General features: G+C 40.6%; 1 protein-coding gene across 4 annotated transcripts in view; it reads right to left on the reverse strand.

The window, feature by feature from the left end:
- The window catches only part of LOC139127975 (endosome/lysosome-associated apoptosis and autophagy regulator family member 2-like), a 236864-nt gene that overhangs the window by 192518 nt on the left and 25764 nt on the right, over positions 1 to 18582 (reverse strand). For all 4 annotated transcript variants that reach the window (XM_070693825.1, XM_070693826.1, XM_070693823.1 and 1 more), the window contains exons 2-3: positions 17648 to 17771; positions 3371 to 3560 (exon numbers count right to left, since the gene is read on the reverse strand). In XM_070693825.1, the coding sequence (XP_070549926.1) occupies positions 3371 to 3560; positions 17648 to 17771 (314 nt within the window). The remainder of the gene's footprint in view (positions 1 to 3370; positions 3561 to 17647; positions 17772 to 18582) is intronic.

Raw genomic sequence — 18582 nt, forward strand, 5'->3', positions numbered from 1 at the left:
CAAAAATACAAAATTACAGATTTCATCAGAAATTCAATATATATTACTTAGCTCATCTGTAGAAACCTGTATACCAAATTTCAAAGCTATCAGAACAGTACTTTTTGAGAAACACACTTTTTGACCAAAAATGGCAAAAATTGCCCCAAAATTACAAAATTACTGATTTCATCATAATTTCAATAAATATTATTAAGGTGATCTGTAGGAACCTGTATACCAAATTGCAAAGCTATCAGATGAGTAGTTTTGGAAATACACATTTTTTGACCAAAAATGGAAAAAATTAACCCAAAATTACAAAATTGCAGATTTCATCATAATTTCAATAAATATCATTAAGTTTATCTGTAGGAACCTGTATACCAAATTTCAAAGCTATAAGATGAGCAGTTTTGGAAATATACATTTTTTGACCAAAAATGGCATAAATTGCCCCAAAAATACAAAATTACAGATTTCATCAGAAATTCAATATATATTACTAAGTTCATCTATAGAAACCTGTATACCAAATTTCAAAACTATCAGACCAGTACTTTTTGAAAAAAAACATTTTTTGACCAAAAATGGCAAAAATTGTCTTAAAAATGCAAATTTGCATATTTCTGCACAATTTGAACAAATCTGAAAAAGATCATCCCTACGGACATATGTACCAAATATCAAAGCTATCTGACCAGCAGTTTTGAAGAAGAAGATTTTTAAAGATTTTTTTACCAAAAATGACAAAAATTGCGTTTAAAATACAAATATGCAAATTTCACCACGATTTGAACAAATCTGACTGTAGTCACCCTAAGTAAACTGCATATTATATCTAAAAGCAATCGGACGAGCGGTTTCAGAGAAGTAGATTTTTTTACCAAAAACAGCAGAAAATGCCCCAAAAATACAAATATGCAAATATCACCACAATTTGAACAAACTGAAGTGAGGTCACCCCAAGTGAACTGCATATAAAATTTCAAAGCAATTGGACTTGCGGTTGACGGACGACGGACGACGACGGACGACGACGGAAAATCAATCTATTTGATAAGCTCCGCGTCGCTGACAGCGTAGCTAAAAATACCGCAATTATACGGTGTCACTCAAATTTGATCAGAATTGGTACGAACCAGTACTGGTACCAAAGATCAACAATAAATGTTGTTTCTATCTGTTCAGTGCAGGAAAATTCTACGTTGATGTTATGACAATGATTTCTGCACAGTACAACCAGAAAAACAACAAGAAATATTTAAACCAGAAAAACAAGAATTACAAAAGTAAATAAGGTCTGAAACTTAAGGTACTGGAGGTCAACTTTAGCAACATGCATAGCAGAAACAGCTAGCCCCTCTTAGTTTGAGCATAGACAGTCTTCCCCCTCTACTGTCTATGGTTTGAGCAGGTCTGTTAATATGTAACCAGGAAATGACTCAAGGTCAGTAGAGTATTCTGTTTCAGTCACTGGCATGCCATCACTCCTGCACATATGCAGGATTTTCCTTTTTTCTTACCTCATTTGCACATTTTTGACACAGACGTGTTCATTTGAACAACGTCACATCTCAACCCCTGCATCTACATATACACTAAATACTGAGATGGTGGCTTTGGCGGTATGGGAGCTTTTGTGTGTGACGGACATACATCCGCACATACATACCCACATACATACATACAGACGCCGCCGACTCATCATATAAGCTCTTTTTGGTATTTATATACATGTACATACCAAATATGAGCTAATGAAACTAAACAAATTTGCTGACACAACTTACCATAGTCACGCCAGCAGCTTACTGACTACGCATGTGCAGGTTCATGATATACTATGCGGGTAATGGAAGCATACCTGGCTAAATTCATGGGCGCCACCATGTTTTTTGAGTGCTCATAAATAAACAAATACAAAACGTGCAAAGTATTATTTTATAACACACCATTAATAAAATATATCTCTTTTATTAGCCAGTAAGTATTATTATCCACCTTGTCACTGATACAAAATATCATTACTATCATGCCTAAATAATAGAAAAAGAGAGAAAACCGTTGTGCATATGAATGAGGACATACGCAAAAAATGCAAAGAATTTTAGAAAGTGCCCTTTGTGTCAATAACTTGATGCAAAAATTGTCAATTTTCAGATGGAATGCTGGTTTTCAGTTTGCAATTGGAAGTTAGACAGTGCAGTGACTATTGCAACGATAATGATGGCACAATACGTCCCTTGTTAAACACAATAGGTTGCTATCATGGTAAAAATTGCCAATTTATGTCCAAGATTTTTACATATAAAACAGAAAATCTATACCTACAGGGTCTGACATTGTGTACATGTACGTGTGTGAACTGTTTTCATCAGAAGGTAAACGGGGCATAGTGGCCGTACAAACGTACACAGCAAGTAACAAACATGAATCAATACAAATAAAATTTCTAATCTGGCGCGATACCAAGAGCTGAGCCCTATATGATATTACATGTATGAACAAGTCACTGTAAATGACACAGTCCCTGCCTGTAATTTAGGTGATTTGATCAGATGTAACTGAATTGTAAAATATTGCACCAATTAGAATGTGTGACTGGTAAGTATAGGTATATATAGTGATAGCTATACGTCATAGAACCTTGTACTTTGTGGTAGGCTTATAAGTGAAATTTGTTTAAGCATGTCTGGGTGTTGGCTCAAGTCTGACAAAAATTAAAACAAAATGGGGCTCAGGTGGCCATATTGGATCATATCACATAAAACAATTTTATTTTAAAACAATTCTAATCTGGCGCGATACCAAGAGCTGAGCCCTATATGATATTACATGTATGAACAAGTCACTGTAAATGACACAGTCCCTGCCTGTAATTTAGGTGATTTGATCAGATGTAACTGAATTGTAAAATATTGCACCAATTAGAATGTGTGACTGGTAAGTATAGGTATATATAGTGATAGCTATACGTCATAGAACCTTGTCTTTGTGGTAGGCTTATAAGTGAAATTTGTTTAAGCATGTCTGGGTGTTGGCTCAAGTCTGACAAAAATTAAAACAAAATGGGGCTCAGGTGGCCATATTGGATCATATCACATAAAACAATTCACTCGAACCTGTAATTCATGGTATGACACCCTTGTGCCAAGATTATTGAAATTAGTCCTGGAATTTTAGAAGTGAAAGTTGGGCAACCTAACCTAAAGAAAGTTGTAGACTGAAAGGCAGCATTGTGGTCAGTTGAAATTACATGTAGTACCTTCTTACTTTTCAGATATGAACAATTTGGGTCAATTTATCAGCCCTATAACCAGTACGGGTAATACGTCAAATATTCCAAGTAAAAGAATTAAAATTACACTTATGAACAGGAAAAACTTACTCATTACAGTTACCAGCACTGTGCATCCATGTATCATCTATAGCTTCTGATAACAGTGAAAATTCTGATGGCAACTCAGTCCAGTCTTCATAGCGTACACCACCTCCCATAGAATAACTACCGGGTGGGCATCTGTGACACTTTTGATCGTCATCCACAGATAAATATTCCCCAGCATCACATGAAAAACCTGATAAAAAGGGAGAAAAGATTTACTAGAGGTGGCACTATGGCTGACAAGAGTGATGATCAGATAGTGTTGTTAATTTGTTTTGTTCCTTTGATGGGAATACCGCTATGTAACATGCTCCCTGGATAATCATTGGATTTCTTGAAGAAGATTTTGGTAGCTAAAATAGCAGGTCAGTATACTGTATTCTAATGGAATTGATTTCATAAAAGATAAGTACAAAAATCAAACAAAAGAACCTGTGAACAACTACCTAGCAACATGAATATTTAACCCAACGTTTATATATTGGATGATTACAGTTGTATGGATGACAACATTTGCCTCACAACCACGCCCCTCACTTTCGCTGAACACACAATAAACCCTTCCCTCTCAAATCACTGCTGCTTCTTGTTCACCGTCACTATCAAATATGAATGCCATTCATGCCTTGCATGATGTCCAACCCGTTATCTGCTCGCATCACTGACCATCAGCTATCCATGCATACCCCCCTCGCCAAAGCCATTTGCCGCCACTTCAGCTCCTGCAACAATAATGTACACATCACAAATCCTTCACGCATCCAAACCATGGGTAAAACAAAGAAAAAGACCTGGAAAGCTACCCGCCGATCTTCATCACCGCCGAAGCGGACTCCGAAGCACCTTGATCCCTACTTGCTACAGGGACAACAGGCTCAACCTGATGACCCGCGTCCTGCCACTTCAAATTCCAATACAGTACCAATGCAGGGAGCGCCAGATCACATCTCCGAACCAGTGTGCGAAATTAACGTCGGTCCGGCGGTCAGAGACAGACAGATTTCTCGTTGGGCTGAAAGATTTTAGCAACATGTCGGTCCTTATGACCGACTGAAATTTGCAAGAAATGATGAAAAATTTCTCCGTCAAGACCTGTAACAGATGCAGATAATGACTGACTCTGAATCATGTGATTCAGACTTGAATGCCGTGCACCTATCATTGTTTTCCCCCGTGGGAGTGCAAGGCAACAGGGGATATTGATCACACTTCGTGTCCTGGTAGTGGGGAATTCAATCTCTATGGTCCAAGTGGGGGTTGACAATGTCGCAACATAATTTTTGTCTCGCAACTTTTTACATTTACGAAGAGTCTAGCCCCCTCCGATCGAGGCGCATAGCACGGTGCAGCTGATTACATTCAGATCAGTGTGAATTACGTTCGTGCATACAGTTATAGCAATGGAATAGATTGATTTTGGTGCAACAATACGATACAATATTATAATAATACTCGTCTAGTAAGTGTAACCCTAGTAATGTTAGCATATCTGTGTCATATGACAACAACACCCAGTATCACTTCACTAGTTCCACACTTTAAGTGTTCGGAATTCACATGTACACAAATGTACATAATACAGCCTTCATTTTATCAAACTGATCCGTTTTCTTTGCTTTGATTTTCCATTGAAGTGTTCAAAACATAAACGGTCCATAGAAGAGTATAAAACAAAAACCTACTACGAAAACGGTGCTGTTGCAGGGGTTTCGTTAAAAGCCGGCCACCGGCCATATGGCCGGCTGTAAGGCGATTACAGCCGCCTGTTATTACCTGAAAATCATGTAGTTGTGGTGCCGCTTACAGGAATGAATAGCTGGTAACAAACAGCATATCGTTAAAAGTTTACAATGATAAATATACCTAATGCTGAATTACTTGTTTTCAACACTTTTGCGGTGTTTTCAGTGAAAATTTTGTGTTCATTCGTTCGCATTTGTCAATCACAAAATGCCTCTCTAAGCTTACAGATGTAGGTACCGGTACCACACGGAATACGTCCATACAATGTACATAGGGTGGTTGGAGGTTAGGGGTCATAGAGCGTGTGCAGTAACGCAACATTGCGTTGGCCATGAGATGTGAGTGAAGTGATTCAGTTGGGTCGAAATGGAGAAATACAGACCGGGTTGATGAGGAAAGATACAGCCGATGACAATTTCTCAGATCATATTGATACTTATGCGGCGTTTTATGAATATTTATCGGGAAATTTTCTTCTGAATGCATCAGCAATCGCCCCTACCGCGATCCATGGCCGTGGGTTGTAAAATGTAAACAACACCTTGCCATTGGTAGTCGACGTTCGTTCTCAGATTTTAATGATTTTGTTTACATTTGACTTGCCTTAACTCTGTGGGCATATAAATATCAAAACTGAATAAATTGAAGGTGTAAACTTTAGCAGACTGTGATGTTTAGCGGTATACTGTAGCACAGTCGTCATACACGGCAATGCAGGAAGTTGAGGAATGGAATAACCGGCCATGGCCGCTATAGCCTGCACATATCGCTAAAGTTCGAAGACGGCTTTCCTGCACCAAAAACCGCATTAATTCATTCAATAAACCAGCATTGATGGCTTCCAATACATCTCCGAATTCATATCTTGTATGTTTTTTGTGTTGAAGACGATGCATTTTTGAGTGTGGTTTCCAAAAAATGAACACTTTCATAAAACAAACACTTTTTACAATAGCTGCCGTCGATGATTTCAAAGTAGATCCAGGCTATCTAATGTTGGTCCCACCAACAATTATTGGAAATTACTATTTTCAGTGGTGAACTATAGAGGCAAACTGCATCCTAAATTGTACAAGTGCGATTACAATAGCTGCTAAAGTTCTTTGGCTGGATGCAGATTCCTTTGTAGATGATCATAATGACATATTTCTGTAAGCAATGCTTGAAATCAAAAATGTAACTTACCATTTGTGGTTGATGAACTGTTTTGTCCAGTTTTTATAGCTAACTTGGAACCGTATATTGGTGGGGGGGGGGGGGAGTGTGTCCTATAACCAAACATCCACATGTTTGGCGGTTGGTATGGCTTGGCCCCCTGTAATTTTCATATGGCCCCCTGTTTCAAAACTTAGTGAAACCCCTGCTGTTGATTAAACATATTTGGTTTTGAACATGGAGGTATTTTTTACCTCTATGGTTTTGAACTACGCCCAATACAAGGACTAGACACGACAGCCAATTGTGCTACCTGCAGTCAAGTTGACGTTTCACTGCAATTGTGGACCGCTAGAACATCTTGCTTGTAACCAAAGTTCACAAGGCTGATATATCGTGGTATCAGTCGACCTTGTGAGCTTTGGTTAAAGACCAATAGTCGACTGATACCACGATATATCGACGAGATAACAAGTGTACGTTTTATAAAACAGAGTAGCCTTGTCATAACAGTTTTGTCGCACGATCCGTCTTATATACTCTCAGAGCCCGAGAATAGGGCTTCAAATTGTTTTGATGTATACCATTTTACGACAGTCACGGTCATCCTGGGCTGTAGGCCTAAATGTCGCAAAAAATACGTCTTTTAAGATTTTACGGTCTCATTAACTGATTAACCGATAAACTGATTAACTGATCGTGGTTTTCAGCAGTATCTAGTGTCTGTCGAACTTTTCAGAGTCATTTTAATAACTTTAAGCTTTCAAAGGACAATGAGACCTGGCAATCGCTCAGGCAAAACTTCGATGTGTGCCATTCATGTTGTCTGTAATGTCTATAGCCGAGAAAAAGTTACGATACTTGTCCTTTTAATTAAAAGTATAACTTCATCTGTTTCTTCATGAATGCAACAGAGGCCTCACTTAAGCATATTTATTTTTTGAAAAATTTTGAAAGTAATCAATACTTCATATCAAAATACATACCAAATATTTTTTCCCTTATGTTTTACATTACAATAAAAAAGATCAATGTTTGCATAAAAAAATTGTTCATACACTCCCCTTACTCATGACTGTTATCAGGGAACTAAGCTAAGAAATGGTTCATCTGTTTTGAGTCTCATTAATACATATATTGCAAATGAATTTGTCAAAAATTGCCAATGAAGAGGAAAATTCACAAGTTTAAGCTTTACACCATTCAAATGTAATTGAGTTTTACATCGTTTTTGAACGACAAACACCGCGAATACTTGTTCATAACGGGGATCAATTTCAATCAGGCCCCCCCCCCCCCCTGCATTGTTTACTTCTCATGCTACTTATTGGGATTGTAGTAAGGTTGTTCACATACTCGTTTTGATGAAGGTATATGTCCTCTCCATCACTCACAAGACCAATGCCTATATACTGGAATGCGCAACTGTCCTCTTTCCCGACGGAAAACTTTGAACGCATAGAGTCAATTACTGTTATTTCGAATTGATCTGTTCCACCCCAAATGAAGTCGTCAACATGGCATGCCAATATACCAATCAACTTCCCTTGTTTGTTCATCCAGAAGAACACTGTAGGGTCAACTTTCGAAATGTTAGCACCGAGATCAAGCATAACAGATTTCACCTTGTTGTACCAATGGAGTGACGCATCTCCTAACCCATAAACACATTTTCTTAGGTGCCAAATCTTTCCTGTACAGTTGGCTTCCCTGGGCGGACGAATGTATATATTTCTCTCTACTTGCTGTCCCTGTAGAAAGGCAGTCTTGATATCCATAGAATGACTCTGCCAATTATTCTGTGCGAAAAGAGATAAAATCAGCCGCAAAGATTCCTTTCCACATGTCGGAGAATCTTTCGGAATTTCTTCATTACCTACTTCTTCAAATCCACGGGCAACTAGTCGGGCTTTAGTATTTACTTCTCCGTCTGCGTTTTTAAGTGTACAGACCCATTTGGTGGTTATACATTTCTGTCCATCATCAGGTAATTCTTCGTAAACTTCATTTGACTTCCAACTGTGTAGTTCTTTTGCTTAGCCTCATCAAAAGATATATTCTCCATCACCAAAACACTGTCAGAATCTAAGGCGTTGCCAGTTGGATCCACAGTTTCTATATTTAAATCTGCCACTTGACCCAAGTCAACAGACTGTTGGATTCCTTTCAGTTGACTTGGCTCTGTATATTCCAAGTTAAACCAATTCCTGAGTTTACCGCTGGCTTTACCTGCCCGACTGAGTACCTTGGCAGTTAGCTGTTGGCCAGTTTGTTGATGTGTGTATGTTATAATTTCTCCAGGTTTCACTTTTATGCATGTTTCATTCATTTTCATTGTCTTGGTATCTTCTTTCTCTTGTGTCTTATCCATCTGTTCTACCACTTCATCTGTATCTGAGTCAGTGTAGGCTGTCACTTTCATGTAATCACTGTTTGGTAGGGGGAACTTGCCTTTTTCAACCGTCTGGTCTGTGGAATTGTGACCAGTGACTGGTTTTGTCTCACAGATTGCCTTTTTCAATCTGCACTGATGCACACATACCACCATACCTGAGTGTCTCACGAATATAACAGGACCGTCGTGACCTATAACTGTGGCTGGCCCTTTCCATTCTGGTACTCCTGGTCGCTTGTAGTACACCTTGTCACCCGTTCTGCAAAATTCAGTGGTTGGTCGAATCTGTTTTCTTAAGGCTCTTCTTATTCTCTCTGAGCATTCTGCTTGTGTGTATGCTTGTCGTGTGGCATATAACGATGCTATGTTTTTTCCGACTATGTTACTTGTAGTGGTTCCCTCTAGTGCAGGGGGCTCATCAACCAGTACAGAGGGCAAATTGGGATTTCTTCCAAAAACCAACTGGTAGGAACTATATCCGTGGATGTTACACAGGCTGTTTTTTGCAGATAATGCCCAATTTAAGGTTGTCTCCCAATCAAATCCTTTGTCTTCTTTCACTTTCCTTACAATCTGGGTCAGTGTCTGGTTATGACGTTCCAAAACGCCATTGCTCCATGGACTGTAAGCTGCTGTGGTCTTGAACTCAATATTAAAGTTCTCACACATATCACGAACTTCACTGTTATTAAATTCACCTCCGTTGTCGCTGAACAATCTCCGAGGTGCCCCATGAACACTGATCCAGTGTTGGATGAACTTCTGAACAAATACAGATGGACTTTTACTGGTGATAATTGCACCGGCACTAAATCTGCTGAATACATCAATGATGTGTAAATACCATAAGTTGTTTCCCAACTCATGCAGGTCAACTGCTACTGTCTCATTAAAATCACTGGCTAATGGAAAACCTACAGCTGGCCTTGGTGGCTGTTTTCCATACTTGAAGCACACTTCACATTTGTCAACAATGTCTGTGAGATTGTTGAAGATGTTCTGATTCTTTGTACCGGCACTTTTGAGGAGTTTACGGAGTTTTTCTGCTGACGCATGACCAAACTGGCGATGAAGTTTCGTCAGTATTTTCTTCTGATCAGCTTCGCTGGATTTTTCATCGACTACTAATATCTCTGATTCATCTGAGTCATCTTCGTGATTCATCAGTATTTCAGCTTGCTCTTTACAAAGTTCTGATCCTTTGATATTAACACAGTAGTGTCCGCTCGAAGTGAATTCTAGTTTGACAGGCTTTTCAAACATCTCTGCTCTGTCGTTAGAAATGTCCAGTTTAGTTTTGGCTCTCTTCAGTGATGTTTTACTGAGTAACAGTGGTATGTCTACATCCACCACCTCAGTATCAATATTACATACAGTATCACCTATCTTAGCAGGGATGATCACATTGCCTGTGGACTTTATACTCGCACCATCTCCGAATTTAAACGTCTTCTTACTGGTTTTCTTTAGCATTTAAGTATTTGGTTCACTGTTCATCTCACTCATATAGTTATTCAGCCATTTCTGTCCGCAACTGTTCGAGTACATGCAGTGTCTATTACTGCACACCCATATGCCTCTGCCATCAAAACTTCATTATCAGTTTTCTGATCTCTGGTAAGTAATGTTATATTACAAGTCTCATCTACCTCTGTGTCTTCCTCAACAGCCCAAGCACTGTCACGATCTTTATGTGGGCAGTCCTTAGCCCAGTGAAACACAGATTGACAAACTCTGCATCTTGATCTCCTACCATTTCTATCTAATGGATTCGTTCCCCTCTGGAACTTTGGAAACTTTCTCTTTTCTCCACTTGGTGCATTGAATTTTTGAGTAACAAATGCTGATTCTTGCTTTATAGTGATGCCATCAGTTTTCCCGCCAAAATCTGACTCACTCCCATCTGTTTTCATGTGACCAGTACCGGAGAAAATCCGCTTCAGTGCCGACTTCATTGTTTCATATTTCAAATCTGACGCTGCGGTTAGCACTAGTTGTCTATCTCTTTGCATCAAAGAAGCACTATCAAGAAGTCTGAATGACAGGACAGCATCTGGCAGTTTCATTTTAAACTTCTCACATCGATTGTATCGTCTTTCATATTCAACAATGAATTCTGTCATTGGCATGTTTTCTGGGCGATGAAACGAGTCGAAGTTTGAGTAGGCTTCATAGGCTAAGTCTACAGTCTCTTTCAGAAACAAACTATCAAGAGCTGTCAGTAGCTTTGTCATACCATCCTCAGAGTTAAGTTCACTTGCCTTGATATCAAGCGCCTTGGCTTTTGCTTGTCCACTCAATGATAAGGTTACTTCCAATGCCTGTTTTTCTTTATGCAGATCGGTCATCAGTTGCCACACTTGGAGTTCATTCTTCCATGTTTCATACACCGTTGTTGGTCCCAACACCCGGAGGGTTCTTATAACTGCTGTTTTGAGCCATTGCAATGCTCTGCTACCATTTGTTAGCTTCCAGCTATACGTATAGACCGAGCACATGTAAAATCATAATGGCCGCCAAGAGAGTTTTCTGAGCATGCTCAATACGCAAACAATGGACTGTTCTATTTGAACATGGGGGAGAGTCAGTTGTATCAACACGTAACAGCATAACTACCACTGCCACTGAACATCGTCGTCCGATTCTTGATTTTAAAAATCCCACCAAGATGATCACAAGACGTTAACTAAGTACGACTAGAATCACTCGAAAATCAGGTGTAAAATCTCTCAGAGAACGTGTCAGAGTGGAACCACACGTGATGCCAACCACGATCAATGTCAACAAGTTATAAACATGGCGGCCAACATGGCCGCCGCCATATTGGAATGCAATGTGAACTCGATCGTGATCGTGATCGTACTCGGTCCAAAAAAAGATCATCGTTGTAAAATCACAATCAACCTCACCAATCAACTACTTCTCTTGTTTCTTTTAAGGCCAATTTTGTTGATCAAGGCATTGGAGTGTGATCAAAGACCCTGCGAGTGCTACACCGCCTAACTCTGTGAATACTTGTCGTGGATGTATACTGAGTAAAGGCCTTTCGTAGTAGATCTTTCGCTTGGAGACTGATGGGACATCTTCACTGATTAAAATCTGAACGATAATGCTCCGACAGTGCGGTTTTCCATTGTTTTTAAACACTTTGACTGGCGCGGCATCTCTTGATACAGCAAGTGTTAACGTTCAATGACGGACAGCCGAGACGGTGACAACGACGTTGTCGGACCTCCCACTCTGAGGAGGGTAGGGTAAATCAGCCGATCTCCGTTTCACACCACGGGTACTTGTTTTCGGTGTAGTCGCTACAGAGAGTTAGCTGTGAACATGTGAATGATGACCGGAAACCACACAAAACGGTTGGGATGTTTGTTACATTGTTTTATTTTACAACAAAAGACCTTATTTGTGAAACGAGCAACACAGGCATGAAAAGCTTGATTTAGGGACGGTTCCATTTACGATAGGATATCGGATAGCATATCGGCCTCAGTGATATCGTATCGGCAAAAAATCAAAGGATATCGGCCCCGATACGCTAAAACCCTCTGGGGAGAACACTGCAATGCTCAATACCTGTGATAACCTAGCTATCCCCATTGCACCAGAGAAGATTGAAGGGCCATCCCCGGTAATAACATTCCTTGGTATCATTATTGACACCATCTCATTGACATTGCGGCTCCCCGATGACAAATTACAAGACCTACTCGATACTCTCCTGACCTGGCTACAGCGGCAAACATGCACAACAAGAGAACTACTCTCCCTCATTAGCACTCTTAGCTTCGCGTGCAAATGCGTTCAAGCTGGCTGCATATTCCTCCATCGTATGATACACCTCAGTGTGACAGTTCAAGCACTCAATTCCACCATCACCCTGTCCAGTGAATTCTGGCTCGACGTGAAGTGGTGGTGCGACTTTCGGCCAACGTGGAGTGGTACTGCCTCATTCCTGGAGCCAAACTGGACCTTATCCCGCGACCTGGATCTATTCACTGACGCCTCTGGCACCATTGGATATGGTGGCTACCATAAGGGCCACTGGTTTTCCGTCACCTGGCCCACCTCATTCACTGCCTCAATCGCCTGGAAAGAGATGTACCCAATACTAGTGGCCTGTTCAATTTGGGGGCATTTGTGGCACGGCCGCCGTATCATCTTTCACTGTGACAACCAAATGGTAGTACATATCTGGAAAAAAGGCTCAGCCAGATGCCCGAAAATCATGCACCTGGTCAGAGGCATCTTTTATCAGGCGGCCAAAGGTAACTTCCATGTCTTGATAGCCCACATTAACGGAACCGATAACTCGATCGCTGACTCACTTTCTCACTCACAGATGCCAAAATTCAGAAAGCTGGCACCAGAGGCACAAGCACAACCTACGCCAGTACCGCAGCACCTACAACCATCGTACCTGATATGCAGCAACTGATGACGCTGGCCACAGCCTACATTCACAACAGTGTTGCTGAAAACACATGGCGCACATACCAGGTAGGCCAGACATGCTACACCAACTTCTGCTCATTGTACGGGCTACACAGCGCCCATCACATTAGGGCACTATTTGTCACCAATCTTGCGGACCGGAGACTTGCATATTAGACTATCAAGGTGTACCTTGCGGGGGCAATTCACAAGCACATCGAGCTCGGCTATGAAGATGACGTCACCACCTATGCATTGATGCAGCGCATGCTACAAGGGACTCAGAGGAGTATCGGTGACGTGCGCCGGCCATGTTTTCCATTCACAATCAACGTACTTCACCACCTAAGGGAGAGCCTACGATCATGGGAAGGCCTGTGTGATCACAACAAGATCATGTTGTGGGCAAGCTTCATCCTCGCCTTCTTCGAATTCTTGAGAGTGAGTGAATTCACTGCGGCTGGGCCACTGCAGTTCGACCCAGCCATGACGCTGCTTGTGCAAGACCTAGTGTTGAACAGTGTACAGAAGTGAGACTGAATCCTCTGAGACTGACCTGTATCGACGCGGGTACATACTCCGCATTGTGCCAACCGGGACATCTGTTTGTGCAGTCAACGCCTTTGCAAAATATCGCCGGATGCATTGCCTTACAAATACAGCAGTGCCTGTCTTCCAATTTGCTAATGGCACGTGGCTCACGCGTCAAAGGCTGACGCACTACCTGAGAAAGCTGCTTGTGCATTCAGGGATTAAAAGCACGGTGCTATATACCACACATAGCTTTAGGAGCGGTGGTGCCATGACCGCCGCCAAAGCCGAGTGATATGTCCACAAATACAGCTACGCCCGCGTACAACCTTGCATAGCGTATCGCAAAATGCCAGTGTCTATGACGCATTGTACCATCACTGTCTATTGTACCAGCACAAGTGCGGCGCACTTTTAGACAGTCCCCAGCTGTGCGGCGCACCCTACGCAGGGTGAAAGGGAGTTAACACTGAGCATTTGACCGTACTTTAATGCGCTCAGCCGCACCAGCTCCGACGTGCACAAAGAAACCGTTTAGCGACATCGTTCTCGCTGCATTTTACAGCTACACTAACGATCTTTTCATGATTTGCTACAATTGCCGATCCTACTTGAACCAGAGCCCACACAAATGCAAACTTCCCGGCAGTCATCATGGTTTCTAGATTATTTTTTCCAGCGTAAAGATTTATGTAATAAATATCAGTTTTACCTTTGTAAAAGAGTTGTGTCACATTATGTCGCATGGAGAAATGTTTATGTTTTGTCAGTTTCCCATGAGAATAAATACGGGTTGTCTACATGGTATAGCACTGTAATTTACGGGATGAGACTGGTATGGTGTCACAAACCTTGAACAAAATTGCAATAAAACGTTTTGATCAATCAATAGAGGTTGACCTAATGATATGCACGTCCTGCTGGACCTGCTTGACCCCAAAGCGAAAAGCTACAGCTTATAAATCCAGATCCGTCTGAATATGACTCCACCGTCTCTACATTGTAAAATGATACGCATTTTCCAGGCGTCTGTAATCAAAAATCGGGGTATGGTCTTTCCATGTATCGTCCTCCTTATTTTCGTATTCGAAAATCGGAATAGTGAAATGGGTTAAAAAACATTCATATGAAACAACGATTACCGTAACTGAAATCCTACCATATTGAACATCCTGTGAAAATAGCAACTGTCCGAATCGAAACTGTTCGTATTGCCTAAAGTGAACATGACTGAGAAAGTATACGAAGTGTCACAAGCTCCGCGTAATTTTGTCATCGCTGCTGAGCATGAGTCGTAAAAAATACATCCTGTCGCATATCTTTGTGTAAACTAAAATAGTTCAAAAATAATCGCAATCATACCAATCCATAATCCAATGACAGTAGGTCAGAATTCGTAAGACAATAGTTGTAAACATAGCCACAAAACAGCACAGAACAGACAGTAAATAGACGGTACACAAACAAAGTCATATTCATGAAAGAAAGATATATGGACCTCTGGCCAGAAGACCAAGAAGTGATGTCAGGTGTTTCGAAAATAGTAAGTGCATCATGCCCCACATGTGGCACCCGCCATATATCAATCTATAAGTCAGATAGGTAGTGGTCACTAACTAAGGCCCAATGTCAGTGATCATTTGTCGAAGAGAGATATTGTATTTATCTACCAGCTTGCGATACCTGCCAAAAAAGCGTTTGAATGTAGAGACAAGTCTTACTCTGGTGTAACCTTGATTTAACAGTTTGTAAGAGAGATGCCAATGTCTCTCTACAAAATCACCATATGAACTGCATGCTCTAGCACATCGAATAAGCTGGGAAATGTATACCCCATAAGCTGGTGAGAGTGGAATATTACTTATGAGGTGTGGAAAATTGATGATACTAAAGTTGAAATCATCTCTGTTGTCATATAGCCTAGTAGAAAGGTGACCATTAGAGTCAAATTTAAGTAAAATGTCCAGATATGAAGCAGAAGAGGCCGTTCTTTAATCTCCAATTCTGGAGGATAAATCATAGCGAGATATTTACTGAATTCAGAGTTATTCAATGAAATAACATCGTGTATGTATCTAAATGTAAGGTTGAAAGTTCGAGCTACAGAGACCTTTTTTTGCTTGATAAGGTTCTGGATAAATTCTGCCTCGTATGAGAACAGAAATAAGTCGGCAAGTAAGGGAGCACAGTTAGTGCCCATAGGAATTCCTATACACTGTTGGAAAATGTGTCCTGTTGTCAATGAGGAAATCAAGCATACTGATGTCTTTCTCGGTATAAAACACTTTAGCATTAGTATTATTTTTAACAAAATATGTAGAATTATACCCCAATACCACATATTTGTAACGGCGTGAACCGTTTTTGTAGAAAAACGCTTGGTTGACAAAAGACAGAAGTAAAGTGTTATGACATCTGAAGATTCAGACATCTGAACTTCGATATAGCTATGAAGTTTCCACGGTTTTCCGTGCTCGAAGAGCCGATTGGAATACCAGTCATGACAGAAATTTGCATGGTAACTGTGGCAACCTGACCTGGACGCATACCCCCCTCACCAAAAAGGATGGCAGGCTGTAGGCTGTGATTATGGTGTCATTTTTGAACTATATTTTTCCTCTTCAACTTCTGAGAACAATATTTGAATAACAATTCTTCGTTCTCGTGATTCTTTATTTTCTGACATCGACTATTATATGTCTTCTAACTTCGGATATATTATACTTTTGTGGTTTTCATTCGCTCTTGTACAAATATTTTCTACGGCGATCAGACCCAGCGAGATTACGTATCTAATTCTATCTGCGTTTCCTGATGTCATGTTGCATTGCTTCATTGTGTCAGTACAACGCTTTCTATCTCACATTTGCAATTTCTGACATGGTTTATCTTCACATATACGGGATTTGCACGTCTTCCTATGGCTAGAAACAGGCAGCTAAAACATGAAGTCTCGCCTCTACTGTCTGTGCTAAAAATAACCTAGCTTGTGATAAAGAAATACCGTCCCACGGGACTGTAACCATGGCCATGTTCCTCCACCTGGTTTGCCACGCCTATCAACTTGAGAGTGTGTTTCAATCCATTCAGTAGTTTCACAGAACAAATGTTCATCTCGGATGTGAAATGGTAAAGACTTGAACTCAACACACACTGTCCCACTTGCCCTAGAAAACTTCACTTCCTTGTAAGTTACCTGTTTTGAAAATTTTGCAAAGTAGCAAATTTCTGACAAAATATCAAGACATAAGATTAAAATCATAAGGAAAAAATTGTCTGAAGAATACATATAACAGCCTTGGAATTACGACTCAATCACGACTGACTGGAGCAACAAGAGACCATGCACTCATCACAAGTCTAGCTGTTGCTTCTTTAAAGTCACCCCACTGGAAAGTGTGATTGCATCAGCATGAAAATGGCCCGGAGTGATTTGTTCAGACAGGTGGTGATCAGTATCGGGTCAACAGGAAGCAACCTCGGTGACGCTATAAACGGCCACGATTTTCGAAGAGAAGGTATATTTGCTTGTCGCCAGTCGATTTATCGTGTCAATGACTGGACAGTCGATACATTAATAACACGCCAAAGAGCCAACTGTTTTTACTTTTCATACATGCAGTCGTGCCCGATGACAATTTCTGGACGTTTCTGCACTGAACAATTACGCGACGACCCCAAGTCATTTTGGTGTGTTTGCTGTTCGGCATGACATCAGTTTCAGTTTGTCTACAACCTGATATTGTTCCAAAAAGGACACACGAAAAATCTATGCCAAAGCTATTGTCTGAAAGTTCATCAATTTTGAGTTTGTTTTCAAGCTTGTCAGGAAAAAAGGAGGCCCTGTTGATGCACTCATCCATGTTTGTTTGTCTATTTATTGACCATGAAATAAAATGGTGCGCCGCGTTTCTAGTTTGTTTTTTGCTTTTCATCTGTGAAATAACAAATCAAGGGTGCACCAAAGTGAAAGATTTGAGCTGTCTCAGAATGAATAACAGCCTTTCAATTTTACTCACCACAGTCTGGAGCTCTGGTTGGAGGAGGAGGAGCACCTCCAGTACAATGATCGGGTTCTGGCACAGACACACGCCACCTCACTCCCTTCTTATCACACTCCGTCAAAGCAAAGTGGAAGTCAGTCTGTTTGCAAGAAAAAGAAAATTAAAGATGGTTGATGATCAATGAAAAAGTTAGTTTCGCATGCCAGACCTAAAACCTGCATTCGGCGCGAGTGGGGAAGCCGCAAGGTGCGAGTAACCGCAGGTTACGAGGTCTGGCTAGAACCAACGTGCTATATATACTGTCCAATAGAATGCTTCCAAAATCGGCTGGATGAAAGAGCACATCTACATCTATTGTTTATTCAAGTATGTAGGCGGAGCATCTAAAAATAGCCTTTTGAACTTGACTAAATGATTGTGTCATTCATCCAGAAATGTTTCATTGGAAGTAAACTGCCCTACGTTGACCTCCGTACGACTTCATGAAATCACGGTTACTCTATCTCCAGCAACCATGATGAAATGAAAACAAAAATGTGCAAAAACGCAAAAATTCTATTGAAGAAAGTGGTGATTGACTGCCTGACACAGTGTTTCATCTAGGATGCTACACCAGGGGGGGACTGGTCCCCCTCTGCAGGAATTTTTGAGGGGGATTTTAAAATTTTGGGGGGGGATTTAACTAAACATATAATCACGGCTTTACAGGTAAGTTTTAATGTTGCAATGATGCCACTTGTGAAACACATACTACAAGCCATAAATCACTTGCTTAACAATCCAAGCTGCTAGCTGCAAACACCATCCTATATAAGATGTTTTCAAAAGTCAACAAATTTGAGTATCTCAGTTGTGAATGTATGTAGAGCTTAAAAGAGTGGTGGATGGCTCATTAACATTCGTAAGCATTAATATTCCTGGAAAAATTGTAGCGTAATTTGTATGCTACA

This window comes from Ptychodera flava, unplaced genomic scaffold (assembly GCF_041260155.1).
Source record: "Ptychodera flava strain L36383 unplaced genomic scaffold, AS_Pfla_20210202 Scaffold_40__1_contigs__length_1388640_pilon, whole genome shotgun sequence".
Taxonomy (NCBI): domain Eukaryota; kingdom Metazoa; phylum Hemichordata; class Enteropneusta; family Ptychoderidae; genus Ptychodera; species Ptychodera flava.